The sequence below is a fragment of the Ranitomeya imitator genome, chromosome 6 (genome assembly GCF_032444005.1).
Source record: "Ranitomeya imitator isolate aRanImi1 chromosome 6, aRanImi1.pri, whole genome shotgun sequence".
Lineage (NCBI taxonomy): Eukaryota > Metazoa > Chordata > Amphibia > Anura > Dendrobatidae > Ranitomeya > Ranitomeya imitator.
Window position 1 is genome coordinate 528,402,223 of NC_091287.1, and position 18,621 is coordinate 528,420,843.

Genomic DNA, 18,621 nt, shown 5'->3' on the forward strand with positions numbered 1-18,621 from the left:
GGTTTTGGCGGCATCTCTGTTCAAAGGGGGTGAAGGAATAGGGGGGGCAGAGTTTCTTAGTAGAGATTGACCAACATTTTTAAGTTGCAAGTATCGAAATATCTCTCTCGGTGGGAGATGGTATTTTTCACTCAAAGCAGAAAATGGGATAAGCCCATCCACGTTGATGAGATGGTGAACTCTCGTTATTCCCGCCGCAACCCATAGTCGGAAGTCCCTAAGGGAATCCACTCCCGGGGGGAACTGGGCATTACCCCACAAGGGGGCCAAGGGTAGGAATGAAGATATTAAATGTGAGGAGTATTTTAATGAGTCCCAGATTCTGAGAGAGTGGACCATGATGGGGTTAGTGATTTCTCTCCGGTGTGTTGGGAGAGTCCAGAGCAACGTATCTAGGGTACTCAAGTGGAGTTCTGAGGCCTCTAGAGCTAGCTATAGGGGGGGTTCAGAATAGGCGTGGTACAACGTCAGTTGACCAAGTTGGGCTGCTTGATAATATTTCGAGAGGTTTGGGACCCCCAATCCCCCTTTTAGACGATGGCAGTAAAGGGTGGCTCTATTAACCCTAGGGAACCCCCCTCCAAACAAAGGTATTAATCGCTCGCTGAGCTATTTTAAGGTATTGTGTGGGGACCGAGACTGGGAGGACCCGAAATAGATAAAGTAATTTAGGGAGTATAGTCATCTTTAGTGCGCGTACTCTGGAGAGGTTAAGTTTGCCCCATGACTGGAGTATTGATCGAATTTTACGGAGCATATGAGGATAATTAGCCGCGTATAATGAGCCGTACTCTGAAGTAAGTTTCACTCCTAAGTAGTCCAACTGGTTAGAGGTCCACTGAAACGGGAAATCTTGTTTTAGCAATGTGATAGTGCAGGAAGGGAGAGTGATGTTCATGGCATAGGATTTAGAGGGATTAATTTGTAGACCTGAAATGTGTTCAAAGTTATTAAGAGTTTGAAGAAGGGCTGAGAGGGATGACCGAGGAGATGTTAGGAGGAGCAGCATGTCGTCAGCAAACAAGAAAAGTTTATGGGGGACTGATGCTATAGTGACTCCCCGGATGGATGAATTGAGTCGAAGGTGTATCGCCAAGGGTTCAAATGCTAAAAGAAATAATATGGGTGATAAGGGACAGCCTTGGCGAGTGCCTCTATGAATAGGGAAGCGCGGGGAGGAGAAGCCGTTGTATCGTACATATGCAGAAAGGGAGCTATAAAGGGCCCGAATCATTGTAAGAAAGTAAGGAGGGAAACCCCATTTCCGCAAGACCGCAAACAGATAAGACCAAGAAATAGAGTCAAAGGCTTTTTTAATGTCAAGCGACAATAACATGCTTGGTAAATTGCGCTGTTTGCAATGGTGCAACAGGTGAGAGACTCTTATACTATCTGATGCTTGTCTTTTGGGAACGAAACCTACCTGGTCTCTATCATGGAAAGATTTTTCATAGTCTAATCAACTCTGTAGTATTTTTCTTTGCAGGCATAATATGCTGGTATATACAGATATACTGTATTTCCTGTAAAAAAAAAAACGTTAATGAAAAATAAAAACAATTACAATAAACACATTTTTTAAAAACATAAACTTTATTGCATAAAACAGTAAATCGCATAGACATATTTAGCTTTGACTAAACATCTCCATATATGAAAACTGTGATATTTAATCCTTTATTTGTACATTATTTTTCACATGAGCTGACATGATAAAATATAAATGTATAACAAATGTCACAAAGGCAATGACAGAAGACTATATGCTCCAAGGCAACACTTTGCTATACTGATTAGTCAAAGCAGAAATTAACCCCTCTGTGACCTTAGACGTACTATCCCGTCGAGGTGCCCTGGGCTTATCTGACCCTGGACGGGATAGTACGTCATAGCCGATCGGCCGCGCTCACGGGGGGAGCGCGGCCGATCGCGGCCGGGTGTCAGCTGCTTATCGCAGCTGACATCCGGCACTATGTGCCAGGAGCGGTCACGGACCGCCCCCGGCACATTAACCCCTGGCACACCGCGATCAAAGATGATCGCGATGTGCCGGCGGTGCAGGGAAGCACCGCGCAGGGAGGGGGCTCCCTGCGGGCTTCCCTGAGACCCCCGGAGCAACGCGATGTGATCGCGTTGCTGCGAGGGTCTCACCTCCCTCCCTGCTCCCTCCAGCCCCGGATCCAAGATGGCCGCGGATCCGGGTCCTGCAGGGAGGGAGGTGGCTTCACAGAGCCTGCTCAGAGCAGGCACTGTGAAGCCTGCAGCGCTGCATGTCAGATCAGTGATCTGACAGAGTGCTGTGCAAACTGTCAGATCACTGATCTGTGATGTCCCCCCCTGGGACAAAGTAAAAAAGTAAAAAAAAAATTTTCCAAATGTGTAAAAAAAATAAAAAAAAATATTCCAAAATAATGAAAAAAAAAAATATATATTATTCCCATAAATACATTTCTTCATCTAAATAAAAAAAAAAAAACAATAAAAGTACACATATTTAGTATCGTCGCGTCCGTAACGACCCGACCTATAAAACTGTCCCACTAGTTAACCCCTTCAGTAAACACCGTAAGAAAAAAAAAAAAAAACGAGGCAAAAAACAACGCTTTATTATCATACCGCCGAACAAAAAGTGGAATAACACGCGATCAAAAGGACAGATATAAATAACCATGGTACCGCTGAAAGCGTCATATTGTCCCGCAAAAAAAGAGCCGCCATACAGCATCATCAGCAAAAAAATAAAAAAGTTATAGTCCTGAGAATAAAGCGATGCAAAAATAATTATTTTTTCTGTAAAATAGTTTTTATCGTATAAAAGCACCAAACCATAAAAAAAGATATAAATGAGGTATCGCTGTAATCGTACTGACCCGAAGAATAAAACTGATTTATCAATTTTACCAAACGCGGAACGGTATAAACGCCTCCCCCAATAGAAATTCATGAATAGCTGGCTTTTGGTCATTCTTCCTCACAAAAATCGGAATAAAAAGCGATAAAAAAATGTCACGTGCCCAAAAATGTTTTCAATAAAAACGTCAACTCGTCCCGCAAAAAACAAGACCTCACATGACTCTGTGGACCAAAATATTGAAAAATTATAGCTCTCAAAATGTGGTATTGCAAAAAATATTTTTTGCAATAAAAAGGGTCTTTCAGTGTGTGACGGCTGCCAATCATAAAAATCCGCTAAAAAACTCGCTATAAAAGTAAATCAAACCCCCCTTCATCACCCCCTTAGTTAGGGAAAAATAAAAAAAATGTATTTATTTCCATTTTCCCATTAGGGCTAGGGTTAGGGCTAGGGCTAGGGTTAGGGCTAGGGTTAGGGCTAGGGCTAGGGTTAGGGTTAGGGCTAGGGCTAGGGTTAGGGCTAGGGTTAGGGCTAGGGTTAGGGCTAGGGTTAGGGTTAGGGTTAGGGCTAGGGTTAGGGCTAGGGTTAGGGCTAGGGTTAGGGCTAGGGTTAGGGCTAGGGTTAGGGTTAGGGTTGGGGCTACAGTTAGGGTTGGGGCTAAAGTTAGGGTTAGGGTTTAGATTACATTTACAGTTGGGAATAGGGTTGGGATTAGGGTTAGGGGTGTGTCAGGGTTAGAGGTGTGGTTAGGGTTACCGTTGGAATTAGGGTTAGGGGTGTGTTTAGATTAGGGTTTCAGTTATAATTGGGGGGTTTCCACTGTTTCGGCACATCAGGGGCTCTCCAAACACGACATGGCGTCCGATCTCAATTCCAGCCAATTCTGCGTTGAAAAAGTAAAACAGTGCTCCTTCCCTTCCGAGCTCTCCTGTGTGCCCAAACAGGGGTTTACCCCAACATATGGGGTATCAGCGTACTCAGGACAAATTGGACAACAACTTTTGTGGACCAATTTCTCCTGTTACCCTTGGGAAAATACAAAACTGGGGGCTAAAAAATAATTTTTGTGGGAAAACAAAAAGATTTTTTATTTTCACGGCTCTGCGTTATAAACTGTAGTGAAACACTTGGGGGTTCAAAGTTCTCACAACACATCTAGATAAGTTCATTGAGGGGTCTAGTTTCCAATATGGGGTCACTTGTGGGGGGTTTCTACTGTTTAGGTACATTAGGGGCTCTGCAAACGCAATGTGACGCCTGCAGACCAATCCATCTAAGTCTGCATTCCAAATGATGCTCCTTCCCTTCCGAGCCCTCCCATGCGCCCAAACGGTGGTTCCCCCCCACATATCGGGTATCAGCGTACTCAGGACAAATTGGACAACAACATTTAGGGTCCAATTTCTCCTGCTAACCTTGGAAAAATACAAAACTGGGGGCTAAAATATAATTTTTGTGGAAAAAAAATATTTTTTATTTGCATGGCTCTGCGTTATAAACTGTAGTGAAATACTTGGGGGTTCAAAGCTCTCACAACACATCAAGATGAGTTCCTTAGGGGGTCTACTTTCCAAAATGGTGTCACTTGTGGGGGGTTTCTACTGTTTAGGTACATTAGGGGCTCTGCAAACGCAATGTGACGCCTGCAGACCATTCCATCTAAGTCTGCATTCCAAATGGCGCGCCTTCCCTTCCGAACCCTCCCATGCGCCCAAACGGTGGTTCCCCCCCACATATGGGGTATCAGCGTACTCAGGACAAATTGGACAACAACTTTTGGGGTCCAATTTCTCCTGTTACCCTAGGGAAAATACAAAACTGGGGGCTAAAAAATAATTTTTGTGGGAAAAAAATTTTGTTTTATTTTTATGGCTCTGCATTATAAACTTCTGTGAAGCCCTTGGTGGGTCAAAGTGCTCACCACACATCCAGATAAGTTCCTTAGGGGGTCTACTTTCCAAAATGGTGTCACTTGTGGGGGGTTTCAATGTTTAGGCACATCAGTGGCTCTCCAAACGCAACATGGCGTCCCATCTCAATTCCTGTCAATTTTGCATTGAAAAGTCAAACGGCGCTCCTTCCCTTCCGAGCTCTCCCATGCGCCCAAACAGTGGTTTACTGCCACATATGGGGTATCAGCGTACTCAGGACAAATTGGACAACAACTTTTGAGGTCCAATTTCTTCTCTTACCCTTGGAAAAATAAAAAATTGGGGGCAAAAATATAATTTTTGTGAAAAAATATGATTTTTTATTTTTACGGTTCTGCATTATAAACTTCTGTGAAGCACTTGGTGGGTCAAAGTGCTCACCACACATCCAGATAAGTTCCTTAGGGGGTCTACTTTCCAAAATGGTGTCACTTGTGGGGGGTTTCAATGTTTAGGCACATCAGTGGCTCTCCAAACGCAACATGGCGTCCCATCTCAATTCCTGTCAATTTTGCATTGAAAAGTCAAATAGCGCTCCTTCCCTTCCGAGCTCTCCCATGCGCCCAAACAGTGGTTTACTGCCACATATGGGGTATCAGCGTACTCAGGACAAATTGGACAACAACTTTTTGGGTCCAATTTCTCCTGTTACCCTTGGTAAAATAAAACAAATTGGAGCTGAAGTAAATTTTTTGTGTAAAAAAGTTAAATGTTCATTTTTATTTAAACATTCCAAAAATTCCTATTAAACACCTGAAGGGTTAATAAACTTCTTGAATGTGGTTTTGAGCACCTTGAGGGGTGCAGTTTTTAGAATGGTGTCACACTTGGGCATTTTCTATCATATAGACCCCTCAAAATGACTTCAAATGAGACGTGGTCCCTAAAAAAAAAATGGTGTTGTAAAAATGAGAAATTGCTGGTCAACTTTTAACCCTTATAACTCCCTAACAAAAAAAAAAATTGGTTCCAAAATTATGCTGATGTAAAGGAGACATGTGGGAAATGTTACTTATTAAGTATTTTGTGTGACATATCTCTGTGATTTAATTGCATAAAAATTCAAAGTTTGAAAATTGCGAAATTTTCAAAATTTTCGCCAAATTTCCGTTTTTTTCACAAATAAACGCAGGTACTATCAAAGAAATTTTACCACTATCATGAAGTACAATATGTCACGAGAAAACAATGTCAGAATCACCAGGATCCGTTGAAGCGTTTCGGAGTTATAACCTCATAAAGGGACAGTGGTCAGAATTGTAAAAATTGGCCTGGTCATTAACGTGCAAACCACCCTTGGGGGTAAAGGGGTTAAAGGGGTTTTTTCACATCATCATAAATGGGTATTATTGGATAGTGCTTGTAAATACGAGCAATTTTGCAATTTACTTCTTATTAAAATTTTCTGTCGTTCCAAAGATATTACCACTTTTCTTTTGTTTACTGCGCGTTGCCTTGGAGATCGACCACCGCTGCTAGACTGCAGAACACGTGTTTAGTGCTTACAAGCCCTTGTCTATCTGCTTTAAAGCTGACCAGGAACACTGGAGTGCACTGTGAAACCCTAATTCTGTCTTTCTTCGGTGCAGAGCTTGCAAATTAGACAGCGGCGGTGGTCGGTCTCCTAGACAACGAGCTGTAAACAAAAGAATAGTGTTAAGGTCCCTTCACATTAAGCGACGCTGCTGCGATACCGACAACGATCCGGATCGCTGCAGCGTCGCTGTTTGGTCGCTGGAGAGCTGTCACACAGACAGCTCTCCAGCGACCAACGATCCCGAGGTCCCCGGTAACCAGGGTAAACATCGGGTAACTAAGCGCAAGGCCGCGCTTAGTAACCCGATGTTTACCCTGGTTACCAGTGTAAAAGTAAAAAAAAAAAACAGTACATACTTACTACCGCTGTCTGTCCCCGGCGCTCTGCTTCTCTGCACTCCTCCTGTACTGGCTGTGAGCACAGCGGCCGGAAAGCAGAGCGGTGACGTCACCGCTCTGCTTTCCGGCTGACCGACGCTCACAGCCAGTACAGGAGGAGTGCAGAGCACAGCGCTGGAGGACAGACAGCGGTAGGTAAGTATGTAGTGTTTGTTTTTTTTTACTTTTACGCTGGTAACCAGGGTAAACATCGGGTTACTAAGCGCGGCCCTGCGCTTAGTTACCTGATGTTTACCCTGGTTACCAGTGAAGACATCACTGGATCGGTGTCACACACGCCGATCCAGCGATGTCCACGGGAGATCCAGCGACGAAATAAAGTTCTGGACTTTGTTCAGCGACCAACGATCTCCCAGCAGGGGCCTGATCGTTGGTCGCTGTCACACATAACGATTTCCTTAACGATATCGTTGCTACGTCACAAAAAGCAACGATATCGTTAACGATATCGTTATGTGTGAAGGTACCTTTAATAGCTGAAGAACGGATGCAAATTTTAATAAAGAGTAAATTTCAAAAATGCTTCTTTTTACACACTCTATCCATCTATGACGATGGGAATAACCCTTTAAAGTTACATGAAATCACCAGAAAGACGTAAATCCTCCATAATCCATAGTTATTAAGGGCCATTATACTTGTGTGGCCATAAGATTTATGATATACAGTACAACAGATAAAGGGTTCCCTCCCTGCAGGAAAGCCAATACCAGTTATTGATTAATGCTACGTATTTCTAGGGAACAGATAATTTATGAGGAAATCATCTGCCAGCCTTATGAAGCAGACGTCGCTTTATTACTGTTGTTTGCCTGAGATTAGACAGTGGTGGTGATCAGTCAGCAAACATTATGTTATGCTATGCCTTGTGCAAATATCCTGCGATAATGGACCTGTCCGTGACATTTCCACTGTGGAGCCAGCAGGACTGGAAAGGCCCCATACACAATGTCCACAGGGACCACCGGCGTCTCCCCCGACAGGTGACCCCATCTGTTAAATTCCAATGACCAATGCTTTTGTGCGGAGATAATCCACTACCAGAGGTGTCTTGTAGTGGCCGTTGATGGGGGTCGCCCACATTTTTTTTTTTTATTAATTTATTTTTTTACTTAATGCATATATTTAGGGCTAAAGATCCTTTTTGCAATTGGGATACATTAAAAATTTTGCACCGTTTGCCTTATAAAGGTTTTTTTGATTCCCAGCATATTCAACTTTTTGTGGTCAGGAGGAGCTCAGAAAAAAAAAGACAGATAAAAGGGTTAAGAACTGTCCCTGTCATTCAATCTTAATGAGCTCACTGATGGATTCTCAGTTAACTCATTCTACTGCCTACAATAGAAGGCAAGAAGCAAAAAGCAAACTTTGGACACATTTTTAATCAAACACAATTGCAAAATGATTTTTAGCCTTAGATCCATGAATTTAGTTAGAAAAATTTTCCCCCAAAGGTGGGAAGCCCCTTTAACTGTATGCCGGTCAGTAGGCGGGGCAGGGTGGGGAGTAATGAAATGCACTGAGGCACTTTCCATGAATCGACACACCTCCGATTCCAAAATCTGCAACCAGGGCCGGCGTCAGCACCCGGCGCACCTGGGCAAATGCCGGGGCCCTAGAGAGAGAGGGGGGCCCACTCACCCTGTCATAGATACAGCTGGGAGAGCAGAGCAGGAGATAACATGCTCTCTCTGCCCACAAAGTCACTGCTGGCTGCGTTCTCTTAACCCCTATGTGCCAGCTCTGACACAAGCATCTTCTCACTCAGTCAGTGCAGCCAGGCAGGCACACATAGGGGTTAAGAGAAGGCAGCCAGTGTGACATTGTTTGTGGGCGGAGAGAGCACGTTCTCTGCTCTGATCTCTGCCCCTGAATGGCTGCAGTGCTGCTGAAGTTATGAGGCAGATTCAGGAGGAGCTCCTACCAGTGCCTGAGTGAGTGGCGCTGCTATATACTACGTGGGCTGCGCTGCTATATACTACGTGGGCTGCGCTGCTATATACTATGTGGGCTGCTATATGCTACGTGGGCTGCTATATACTACATGGGCTGCTATATACTACGTGGGCAGTGTTATATACTACATGGCTGTGTTTATATGCGATCATGAATCGGAGTATGTGTTAAAGGGGGGGCCCACTGAGACTCTTTCGCCCGGGGCCCTCAAAAACCTGGAGCCGGCCCTGTCTGCAACCAAACTGCTGGGAAATGCACATTTGACATACAGATTTTTTTTGTGTGTTTTGCCCCTCACATGGCAAATGGTGAAATTTAGGGTAAGATTTCGGCAATATTTTTCAAAATAACCCACTATGAAATATTCTTTACTATTATATCAATTTTGCTTTTTCTTTTCAGCCAACCATCCGGCACCATCATGATTTTAATGCAGAACGAGATTGCAAGAAGCTGCAAAAAGCTTGTAAAGGAATGGGTGGGTATCCAGCAAATGAACCGTTCCACAGACCCAAGTTATCCAGGGTGTACATGGTGTAATTTAAAGAGGACCTGTAACTAAGTCAAAAGTGTCCAGAGTTTGCTCTTATTTTATTCCCGATGCTCCCCTGAGTATTCCACTATCTTTCTTTTTTAAATCTGCCATATGGTTCCAGAGATATGGGATTTTTTAATCGAATGCTAAGTTTTTAGTCTTCAAAAGGGGGTGTGGCTTACTAGATTAATTGGGGGCGGTCTCTAAACTGCTTTGCATAATTTCCATCAGCCACATCCCTTTCATAAAAACCATCAAAATTAGCACCCTTCTCTGGTCACCCACAGATTTTCTATTGGATTCATGTCTGGGTCATTCTACAACTGTCATCTTCTTCTAGTGAAACCATTCTTCTATTGATATGGAGTTTAGCTTAGGATTGTTGTCATACTGAAAGGTGAAATTCCTCTTCATCTTCTGCATTTTAACAGAGGACTGACGGTCTTGATGCAAAATTGAGTGATATTTGGAACTGTTCAAAATTCTCTCCACATTGACTAACGTCTCAGCTCCAGCTGGCAAAAAACAGTCCCAAAACATATATCTGCCTCCATCATGCTTCACTTTGGGTATTGTGTTCTTTTGGTGATTTATAGTGTTGGCTTTTTTCCAAACATACTGTCACATAGTGACAGGGGACTGTGGGCACCCTAGACTAACCGATTACCCCAGATGGTGGAGACGCTGGGGTCTCTGACGTTGCTCTCTGTTCTCTGCCCCACCGATGGAGGTGTGAGGCTGATGTGTATTGGAAAACACTAACCAGACAAACAGGGGTTAACAGACAGAGATAAAAGAAAACTGTAATCATAAAAATACACTCATAATACAATAGAGATGGAAACATGGGAGGATTAGGAGGCACAAACCAAATAGGAGATGAAAATGATAGACACGCAAACCAACCCCACACAGCAATCTTCTGAAAAACTCTCCAACCGCCAACTCCAAACACTGAACTTCCCCTTCAACACCAAACCAGGAAGTAGAACTATCACTGGCAAATCCCAAGTGCCAGTGACAACCATATATACCAGAGGGGAGTGGCCAACACAGAACAGCTGAGATAATTCAGGATGGAGAGATGCAGGAGATAAACTGAACTGATTAACACTTGCAGTGACAGAGCAATGAAAAAAGATAGTCATTTTGCAAAGTTCTTATATATATATATATATATATATATATATATATATATATATATATATATATATATATATATTGTGATGCAGTGACCCCTGTGACAGCTAGGGGGCGCTGTGAGTGCTCTTTGGGATGTGCATGAAGGCATATCTATTGTGATAATCGTGGTGAAACAGTGACTGGCTGTGTTGTGAATGGCCGATATGTGTCGCAGAGGGAATCTGCATAGTAAGTCTGATGCAATGTTGTTGTTCTGGGACCTGTAGTCCCTCAAGTGTGTATATGTATGGTGTAGCTGTAAGGGTGACTTACTAGCAGAGGTGTATCTAGCGTTTCTGGCACCCGGGGCAAGAATTCATTTTGGCGCCCCCTCCAAGGGCATATGCCCCCCGTCAGCCCCATCATTGCCCTCTCCTCCCACCCCCACACACACCATTCACTTCTCTGCACATTCCCCTGCAGCGCGATACACACACACACACACACACACACAATACTGAGACACACACATACGCACACACTCACATACACACACACACTCACACACATACACATTCACACACACACACATTCACACACACATACACTCACACACATACACACTCACATTCACACACTCACATACACACACACACACATACACTCCTCTCACCTCTCCTCGCGCTCTGCGCAGCAGCTCCATCGCCTTCCTCTGACACAGCCGGCCGCTGAATGATGACGTCATCCAGCGGCGCGTCTGTGTGAGAGGAAGCAGGAAGAAGACAGATCGTGCGGCTGGGCAGTGGAGCTGCAGGGATTTCTTCCTGCCCGCCGCAGCCACTCTGCAGGGGCTCCCCTCCCCCTCTGCACACACTGGGAGCCGGCACTCTGCAGCTTCTCTGTGCCGGCTGTCAGCTTGACAGTCGGCACAGAGAACAGCTGACTCCCAGAGCGGGGGGCGGCAGAATGCAGCCGCCGGGGGAGACACTGCGGACCGCCGCATTAGGCGGCCCGACTGCGCCCCCCTGCCGGCTGCACTCGGGGCAAATGCCCCGGCTGCCCCCCCCTAGATACGCCACTGCTTACTAGGCTAGTTGTGTGAGATGGGTGGGACAAACTAGCCACACATCCACACTCCCATCCAGGGGAGTGGTTAAGGGTATATAATGTGACCAGGGTGTGGGTCACATGTTCCCGTGTGGTTCCTGTGTATGGTCGCTGTGAGTGACCTGTGTGGTTCCAGTGGAAGGTCCTGGAGAGCCAGTGTGTTGGATTTCCTGGGAGTAGGAGTCCTGAATAGCACATGGTGGGGCTTTGGACCTGGTGGCCTGGGGTGTTGGACAGTGGTCCTGAATAGCACCTGGACAGGTCACATGCTGGAAGTATGTGTTGGATTTCCTGGGAGTAGGAGTCCTGAATAGCACACGCTTGTGTGTTGGGAGGTCCTGGGAGTAGGACCGGATCCCTGAAAAGCGCACAGTGGAACTGTTGGGGAAGCCACCGTCCTTCGGTGGCTCTGGACTGACTGATGTGTGCCGGCCAGGCAAGTTGGTGAACCCCGTAAGGCAGCTTTCCCGGAGGAGTGGACTGACGAGGAGTCAGCAGGTGGAGCAGGAGCTCCCGTCAGGTACCTATACAGACTGTTGGTGCTTGTGATGTTCCATGAACTGTGTGCTCTCCCACGATGACTGAACGGAGTGAGGTTCGGCGTGTTTAAAGACTGCGACCCAGTGTCATATGCTCTGTATGTGACTTGGGACATTGGTGAAGTGTACGGCGTACAGACACCCATGCTAACTGGGCGAAGTGAGAGGTCCAGCATGTTTAGTGTCTGTGAGACAAAGCTGTAAACATGAGTTAAGGCCGTAAATGAATTGTTAAGACAAAGCTGCAAGTTAATATCACCAGTTGGTGCCCATTGTGTTCTATGGAATGTATATTATGAACTGCATAACCCAGTTCATGACACTTTAATAAACCGTATGGACTGTTTTGTGTTCAAAAAAATCGTGCCTGACTACGTCAATCCCGTGCCAAGCGAGTGTCCCCCAATACATTTAGTGAGAGCAATCTTGCATATGGCGTTCGAACGTGGGCAACGTTCCAGGTGGCACGTGCGGAGTTACTGCCTGTAACTCGGCGGGGTTACGAAGGTGGCAAGCGTCTTGCTGTGGATCGGCGGGTCCACGAAGGTGACAAGCGGCTTGCCGTGGATCGGCGGGTCCATGAAGTTTGCAGTGGAGCCGTGCAGAGCCTTGTGGAGCATAGCTGCAGTTTCAGCAAGAGGTTCTGCAGCAGCCGGAGCTGCAGTGGCAGTGGCTTGTCGTTGGCAGCCGGAGGTGCCGGTTGTGTCTGCAGCGGGAGCTGTGGCAGTACCAGCAGGAGCTGGTGAAGTGACATAAAAAGAAAAAAAAAAAAATGTTTTTTCCCTCTCAGATCGTGCAGACTCTTAAAGGGCCAGTACAAGCCCAGAGACATAGTGTGTGTACTGTGCGAACTGGGGCCTGAGTGACGTGGGGGAGTCCACGGAGTGTACCCCAGGGAAGAGGTGGTGTCCCTAAAAGGGGTGGTGCCCATAAAAGTGGGCGGTGATCCAAACGGGGATGGTTGTCCAAAAGGGGGCGGAGTCCCAAAAAGGGGCGGTAACCCGAAGAGGGGTAGAAGCCAAAAAAAAGGTGGAATCTCGGGAAATGGTGGTTTCCCAAAAGGGGGCGGAGAGTCCCAAAGAGGTACCGCAGACAAATTGGTGCCCAGGGCGAGTAAGTTATGTGTGTCCGGTATGCGGTGTGAACTATCCACCTGGTGAAAGTTTACGGGGGTGTGCCCTACGGATGCATGAGATGGAAATGTGTGGACTGGTCGATTCTAGGGGTCCGGTGACTCTAGTGAGGGTTGCACCTGATGAATTCGAAATACCCGGTAGGAAGGTCACGGTCACGGTCACCTGCATCCATGGGTACACTAAGGGTTATCCAGTGGCCAGGGTGGTCCTAGAGACGGCCAAGGACAGTGCAATCCATGATGTGGCCATAGTCTCAACCTTACTCTGCCCAGTGATAATTGGCCGGGACTCTAGGTTGTTCACAGAATTATGGGAGAAGGGAGCTTCTTTACAACAGGAGAATGGAGGGCTCTCAGCTGGTGGGGTTGCATACCTTAAAGCATTTATTTCTCCCATAGTAGTTGGGGCTGACGACGAGTTGACCAGTGGGGAAGGTGAGTCTGCCCAACTTACGGACATGTCACCTGATGAGTACCCCAAGTTGACTTTAGGTGACATGGTTAATGAAGCCTGTGAAGCTGATACCCGGTTAAAGAGTGACTTGAGGGTTCACCGTGTTGTGGGGTGTGACACAGACTCCAAGGGTGACTGTGATATGACATGGCCAGTAACAAGCGCTACAACTGAGTACGATGTAATGGTATCAGAAATACTGACACAGGGTAACGACAGGGCTCCACAGGGTGAAGACAGGATGGCAGTGACAGCCATGCCAGAAATTGTGACCTGTTTAAGTGGGGACTGTCGGTTCCAGGAAGACCGAATGGGTGGTGATGACTCCCATTCAGATGATGACGCCAGTGGGAAAGAGTGTAGTAAGGCTGACTCAGGTACAATTGGCAAGTCTACCTCCCGTCACCGGAGACATAGAAAAGGCAAAGGGGCTGAATCAGTTGCACCTTGTGAAGGTTTGACGGAAGATGGTGAAGGCTCCAGAAAACCTGGTGCTGAGGACTTGAAGTGTCTGGAGTACTTTAAAGTCCCAGGGGAAAGGGGCGATCCTAAAGATGTCACTGCTGACACCCAAGACAAGGCTGACGCTGAAAGTGCAAAGTCTGGGGGTACAGAAGTGGAGGAGGCCACCAAAGGAGTGGGGCCTGAAGTGGATACCCGGGTGAAGCAAGAGGAGCTTCGGAGACGGGCTGCTGAGCGCCGTGTGGGGGCCTTAGAGAAGGAGGTGGCGGGGCTCAGAGATCGCCTGGCAGAAAGCCAGTCAATGAATAAAGCAGCCTGGGAAAAAATGAAGCGGTAGGTGTCTCTCCTGGCCAAACAACTGAAAGCTGGTGACATTCAGAAGAAGTTAGCTCTGGAAGCGGAACAAGATGGGTGTCTGACAGCAGAAGAGAAGGAGACTTCCTTGTTCAAGTGCATGATAGACGTACCTGAAGACCTGAGAGAGGCATGTGCCAGGGAGTCTATGCATGAAGGGTTTAAGAGAGCTGTGGGGGCCTGTAAGGTGAACTGGACCCCGGAAACAGGTCAGTTAGTGATACTGTCCACAACTGAGGTCACGGTGAAGAGAGTAGCCACTCAGAGTGACATGCACTTGAGATATGTGCGCACAAAGTGGATGGCCCAATGTAGGAATGAAGACGCTGCTAGGCGGCTGGAGCTTATGAGGAAAGCTCGGAATCTGCAGGAAGGGGTAATACAGGTACCCGTCTTTATGGTGAAGAAGGTCATTGGAAGGAGTGGTCAAGCCATGCGAGAGATGGTGGACAAATCTGGAGTGGTGAGGTTGAGAATACCTGGTATCCACGAAGACCAGTTACCCCGGGAAAAGGGTATGGTTCCCTTCTTCATTGTAGGAAGAGTGGAGAGTCTTAGAAAAATGTGGACTCTGCTGGAATATCGCATGGTATGGCTGAAGGAAATGGAGCAGTTAAGGGTTGAAGGACGGCGCCTTACAGGACTGCTGCGCCCATTTGATGGAAGATGGCAGCCACTTTCGACCCGAAATGTGGACAAACGAAGGGGTAGGAGTACCCTGTCAGATGAAAGAAGTGGTGTCGCCTCAGCTAACTCAGGACTGAGTGACATAGGTGGGAGACCTTGTAGCCAAAGTGGTGACAAAGGGGCAAACTCTGACCAGACAGTAGCCTCGACTGTAAGTGGGACTCATGACCGCACCAACCATGGGTGGCGGCCATGGAGAGAAAGGCCAGGCAATGGGGCACACTTGGAAAGTGTGGTGACTAAAGGTTTGGTGACACAGAGACTGTGACAAAACGGCCAAAGCTCAAGGCCTACGTGTTGACCGCTGGGGGCGTTGTAAACCCAACAAGGGAGTGGTTATGTGTGATGCTCAAAACCGACTGAGACGGTTCTCTCGACTGGTAGGGCAAGGTGACGTGTGTGACCTGTCTCGAGATCCCAGGTGTATGACAGGTGTTCAACCCCACAAGTTTGAACAGGGGGGGTATGTGATGCAGTGACCCCTGTGACAGCTAGGGGGCGCTGTGAGTGCTCTTTGGGATGTGCATGGAGGCATATCTATTGTGATAAATAATCGTGGTGAAACAGTGACTCGCTGTGTTGTGAATGGCCGATATGTGTCGCAGAGGGAGTCTGCATAGTAAGTCTGATGTAATGTTGTTGTTCTGGGACCTGTAGTCCCTGAAGTGTGTATATGTATGGTGTAGCTGTAAGGGTGACTTACTAGGCTAGTTGTGTGAGATGGGTGGGACAAACTAGCCACACATCCACACTCCCATCCAGGGGAGTGGTTAAGGGTATATAATGTGACCAGGGTGTGGGTCACATGTTCCTGTGTATGGTCGCTGTGAGTGACCTGTGTGGTTCCAGTGGAAGGTCCTGGAGAGCCTGTGTGTTGGATTTCCTGGGCGTAGGAGTCCTGAATAGCACATGGTGGGGCTTTGGACCTGGTGGCCTGGGGTGTTGGACAGTGGTCCTGAATAGCACCTGGACAGGTCACATGCTGGAAGTATGTGTTGGATTTCCTGGGAGTAGGAGTCCTGAATAGCACACGCTTGTGTGTTGGGAGGTCCTGGGAGTAGGACCGGATCCCTGAAAAGCGCACAGTGGAACTGTTGGGGAAGCTACCGTCCTTCGGTGGCTCTGGACTGACTGATGTGTGCCGGCCAGGCAAGTTGGTGAACCCTGTAAGGCAGCTTTCCCGGAGGAGTGGACTGATGAGGAGTCAGCAGGTGGAGCAGGAGCTCCCGTCAGGTACCTATACAGACTGTTGGTGCTTGTGATGTTCCATGAACTGTGTGCTCTCCCACGATGACTGAACGGAGTGAGGTTCGGCGTGTTTAGAGACTGCGACCCAGTGTCATATGCTCTGTATGTGACTTGGGACATTGGTGAAGTGTACGGCGTACAGACACCCATGCTAACTGGGCGAAGTGAGAGGTCCAGCATGTTTAGTGTCTGTGAGACAAAGCTGTAAACGTGAGTTAAGGCCGTAAATGAATTGTTAAGACAAAGCTGCAAGTTAATATCACCAGTTGGTGCCCATTGTGTTCTATGGAATGTATATTATGAACTGCATAACCCAGTTCATGACACTTTAATAAACCGTATGGACTGTTTTGTGTTCAAAAAAATCGTGCCTGACTACGTTGATCCCGTGCCAAGCGAGTGTCCCCCAATACACTTAGTGAGAGCAATCTTACAATATATATATATATATATATATATATATTTATATATATATATATATATATATATATATATATATATATATATATAGTGGTGCCATGTACAAATTTGTCATTATTATAATTTTTTTTCTAAAGTTTATCTAACTAGATATAAAAGTATGACTAAATCATGATCCAAACAGAAAAAAATTATATCAAGCCAACAATTTACTGAATAAATCTCTTCCGTTCACCGAATGACAGCTTTTTCTTTTTTCCTTATTTTACAGGAACTGATGAAAAAGCAATTATTGAAATCCTGGCAAATAGATCTTCTGAACAGCGGCAGGAAATAAAGCAAAAATACAAGACAATGTACGGCAAGGTACTGCACACCGTGCACTCATGGTGACATATACAGTGGGGAAAAAAAGTATTTAGTCAGCCACCAATTGTGCAAGTTCTCCCACTTACAAAAGGTGAGAGAGGCCTGTAATTGACATCATAGGTAGACCACAACTATGAGAGTCAAGATGAGAAAACTAATCCAGAAAATCACCTTGTCTGATTTGGCAAGATTTATTTTGCTAATTATGGTGGAAAATAAGTATTTGGTCCCCTAAAAACATGCAAGATTACTGGCTCACACACCTGTAACTTCTTCTTTAAGAGGCTCCTCTGTCCTCCACTCATTACCTGTAGTAATAGCACCTGTTTGAACTTGTTATCAGTATAAAAGACTCCTGTCCACAACCTCAAACAGTCACACTCAAAACTCCACTATGGTGAAGACCAAAGAGCTGTCGAAGGACACCAGAAACAAAATTGTAGCCCTGCACCAGGCTGGGAAGACTGAGTCTGCAATAGGCAAGCAGCTGGTGTGATGAAATCAGCTGTGGGAGCAATAATAAGAAAATGAAAGACATACAAGACCACTGATAATCTCCCTCGATCTGGGGCTCCGAGCAAGATCTCATCCGATGATATCAAAATGATTACAAGAATGGTGAGCAAAAATCCCAGAAGCACACGGGGGGACCTAGTGAATGGCCTGCATAGAGCTGGGATCACCGTACAAAGGCTACCATCAGTAACACACTACGCCGCCAGGGACTCAGATCCTGCAGTGCCAAACGTGTCCTCCTGCTTAAGCCAGTACATGTCCGGGCCCATCTGAAGTTTACTAGAAAGCATTTGGATTATCCAGAAGAGTATTGGGAGAATGTCATATGGTCTGATGAAACCAAAGTAGAACTGTTTGGTAGAAACAAAACGCGTCATGTTTGGAGGAGACCGAATGCTGAGTTGCATCCAAAGAACACCATACCTACTGTGAAGCATGGGGGTGGCAACATCATGCTTTGGGGCTGTTTCTCTGCAAAGGGACCAGGACAACTGATCCATAATAATAATAATTTTTTATAGCACCAACATATTTTGCAGCAATTTACAAATTATAGAGGGGATTTGTACAGACAATAGACACTACAGCATAACAAAAATCACAGTTCAAAACATATATCAAGAAGAGTGAGGGCCCTGCTCGCAAGCTTGCAATCTATAGGAAAAAGGGAGACACGAGAGGTGGATGGTAACAATTGCTTTTGTTGTTCGGACCGGCCATAGTGTAAGGCTCGGGTGTTCATGTAAAGCTGCATAAACCAGTTAACTGCTTAAGTATGTAGCAGTATAGACACAGAGGGCTATTAACTGCATAAATTGTATGAGAACATGATGCGAGGAACCTGATTTTGGTTTAACTTATATGAATGGGCCACACAGGGATAATTAGGTTAATACTTCGAGGCGGTAGGCCAGTCTGAACAAATGCGTTTTGGGCACGCTTAAAACTGTGGGGATTGGAGATTAATCATATTAACCTGGGTAGTGCATTCCAAAGA

At 46.1% G+C, this 18,621-nt stretch overlaps 1 protein-coding gene across 1 annotated transcript in view; it reads left to right on the forward strand.

Annotated features, from left to right (window-relative positions):
* ANXA13 (annexin A13) overlaps positions 1-18,621 on the forward strand; it is a 62,224-nt gene that overhangs the window by 12,951 nt on the left and 30,652 nt on the right. Inside the window, exons 2-3 of the mRNA XM_069731852.1 lie at positions 9,079-9,154; positions 17,011-17,105. Coding sequence (XP_069587953.1) covers positions 9,079-9,154; positions 17,011-17,105 — 171 coding nt within the window. The remainder of the gene's footprint in view (positions 1-9,078; positions 9,155-17,010; positions 17,106-18,621) is intronic.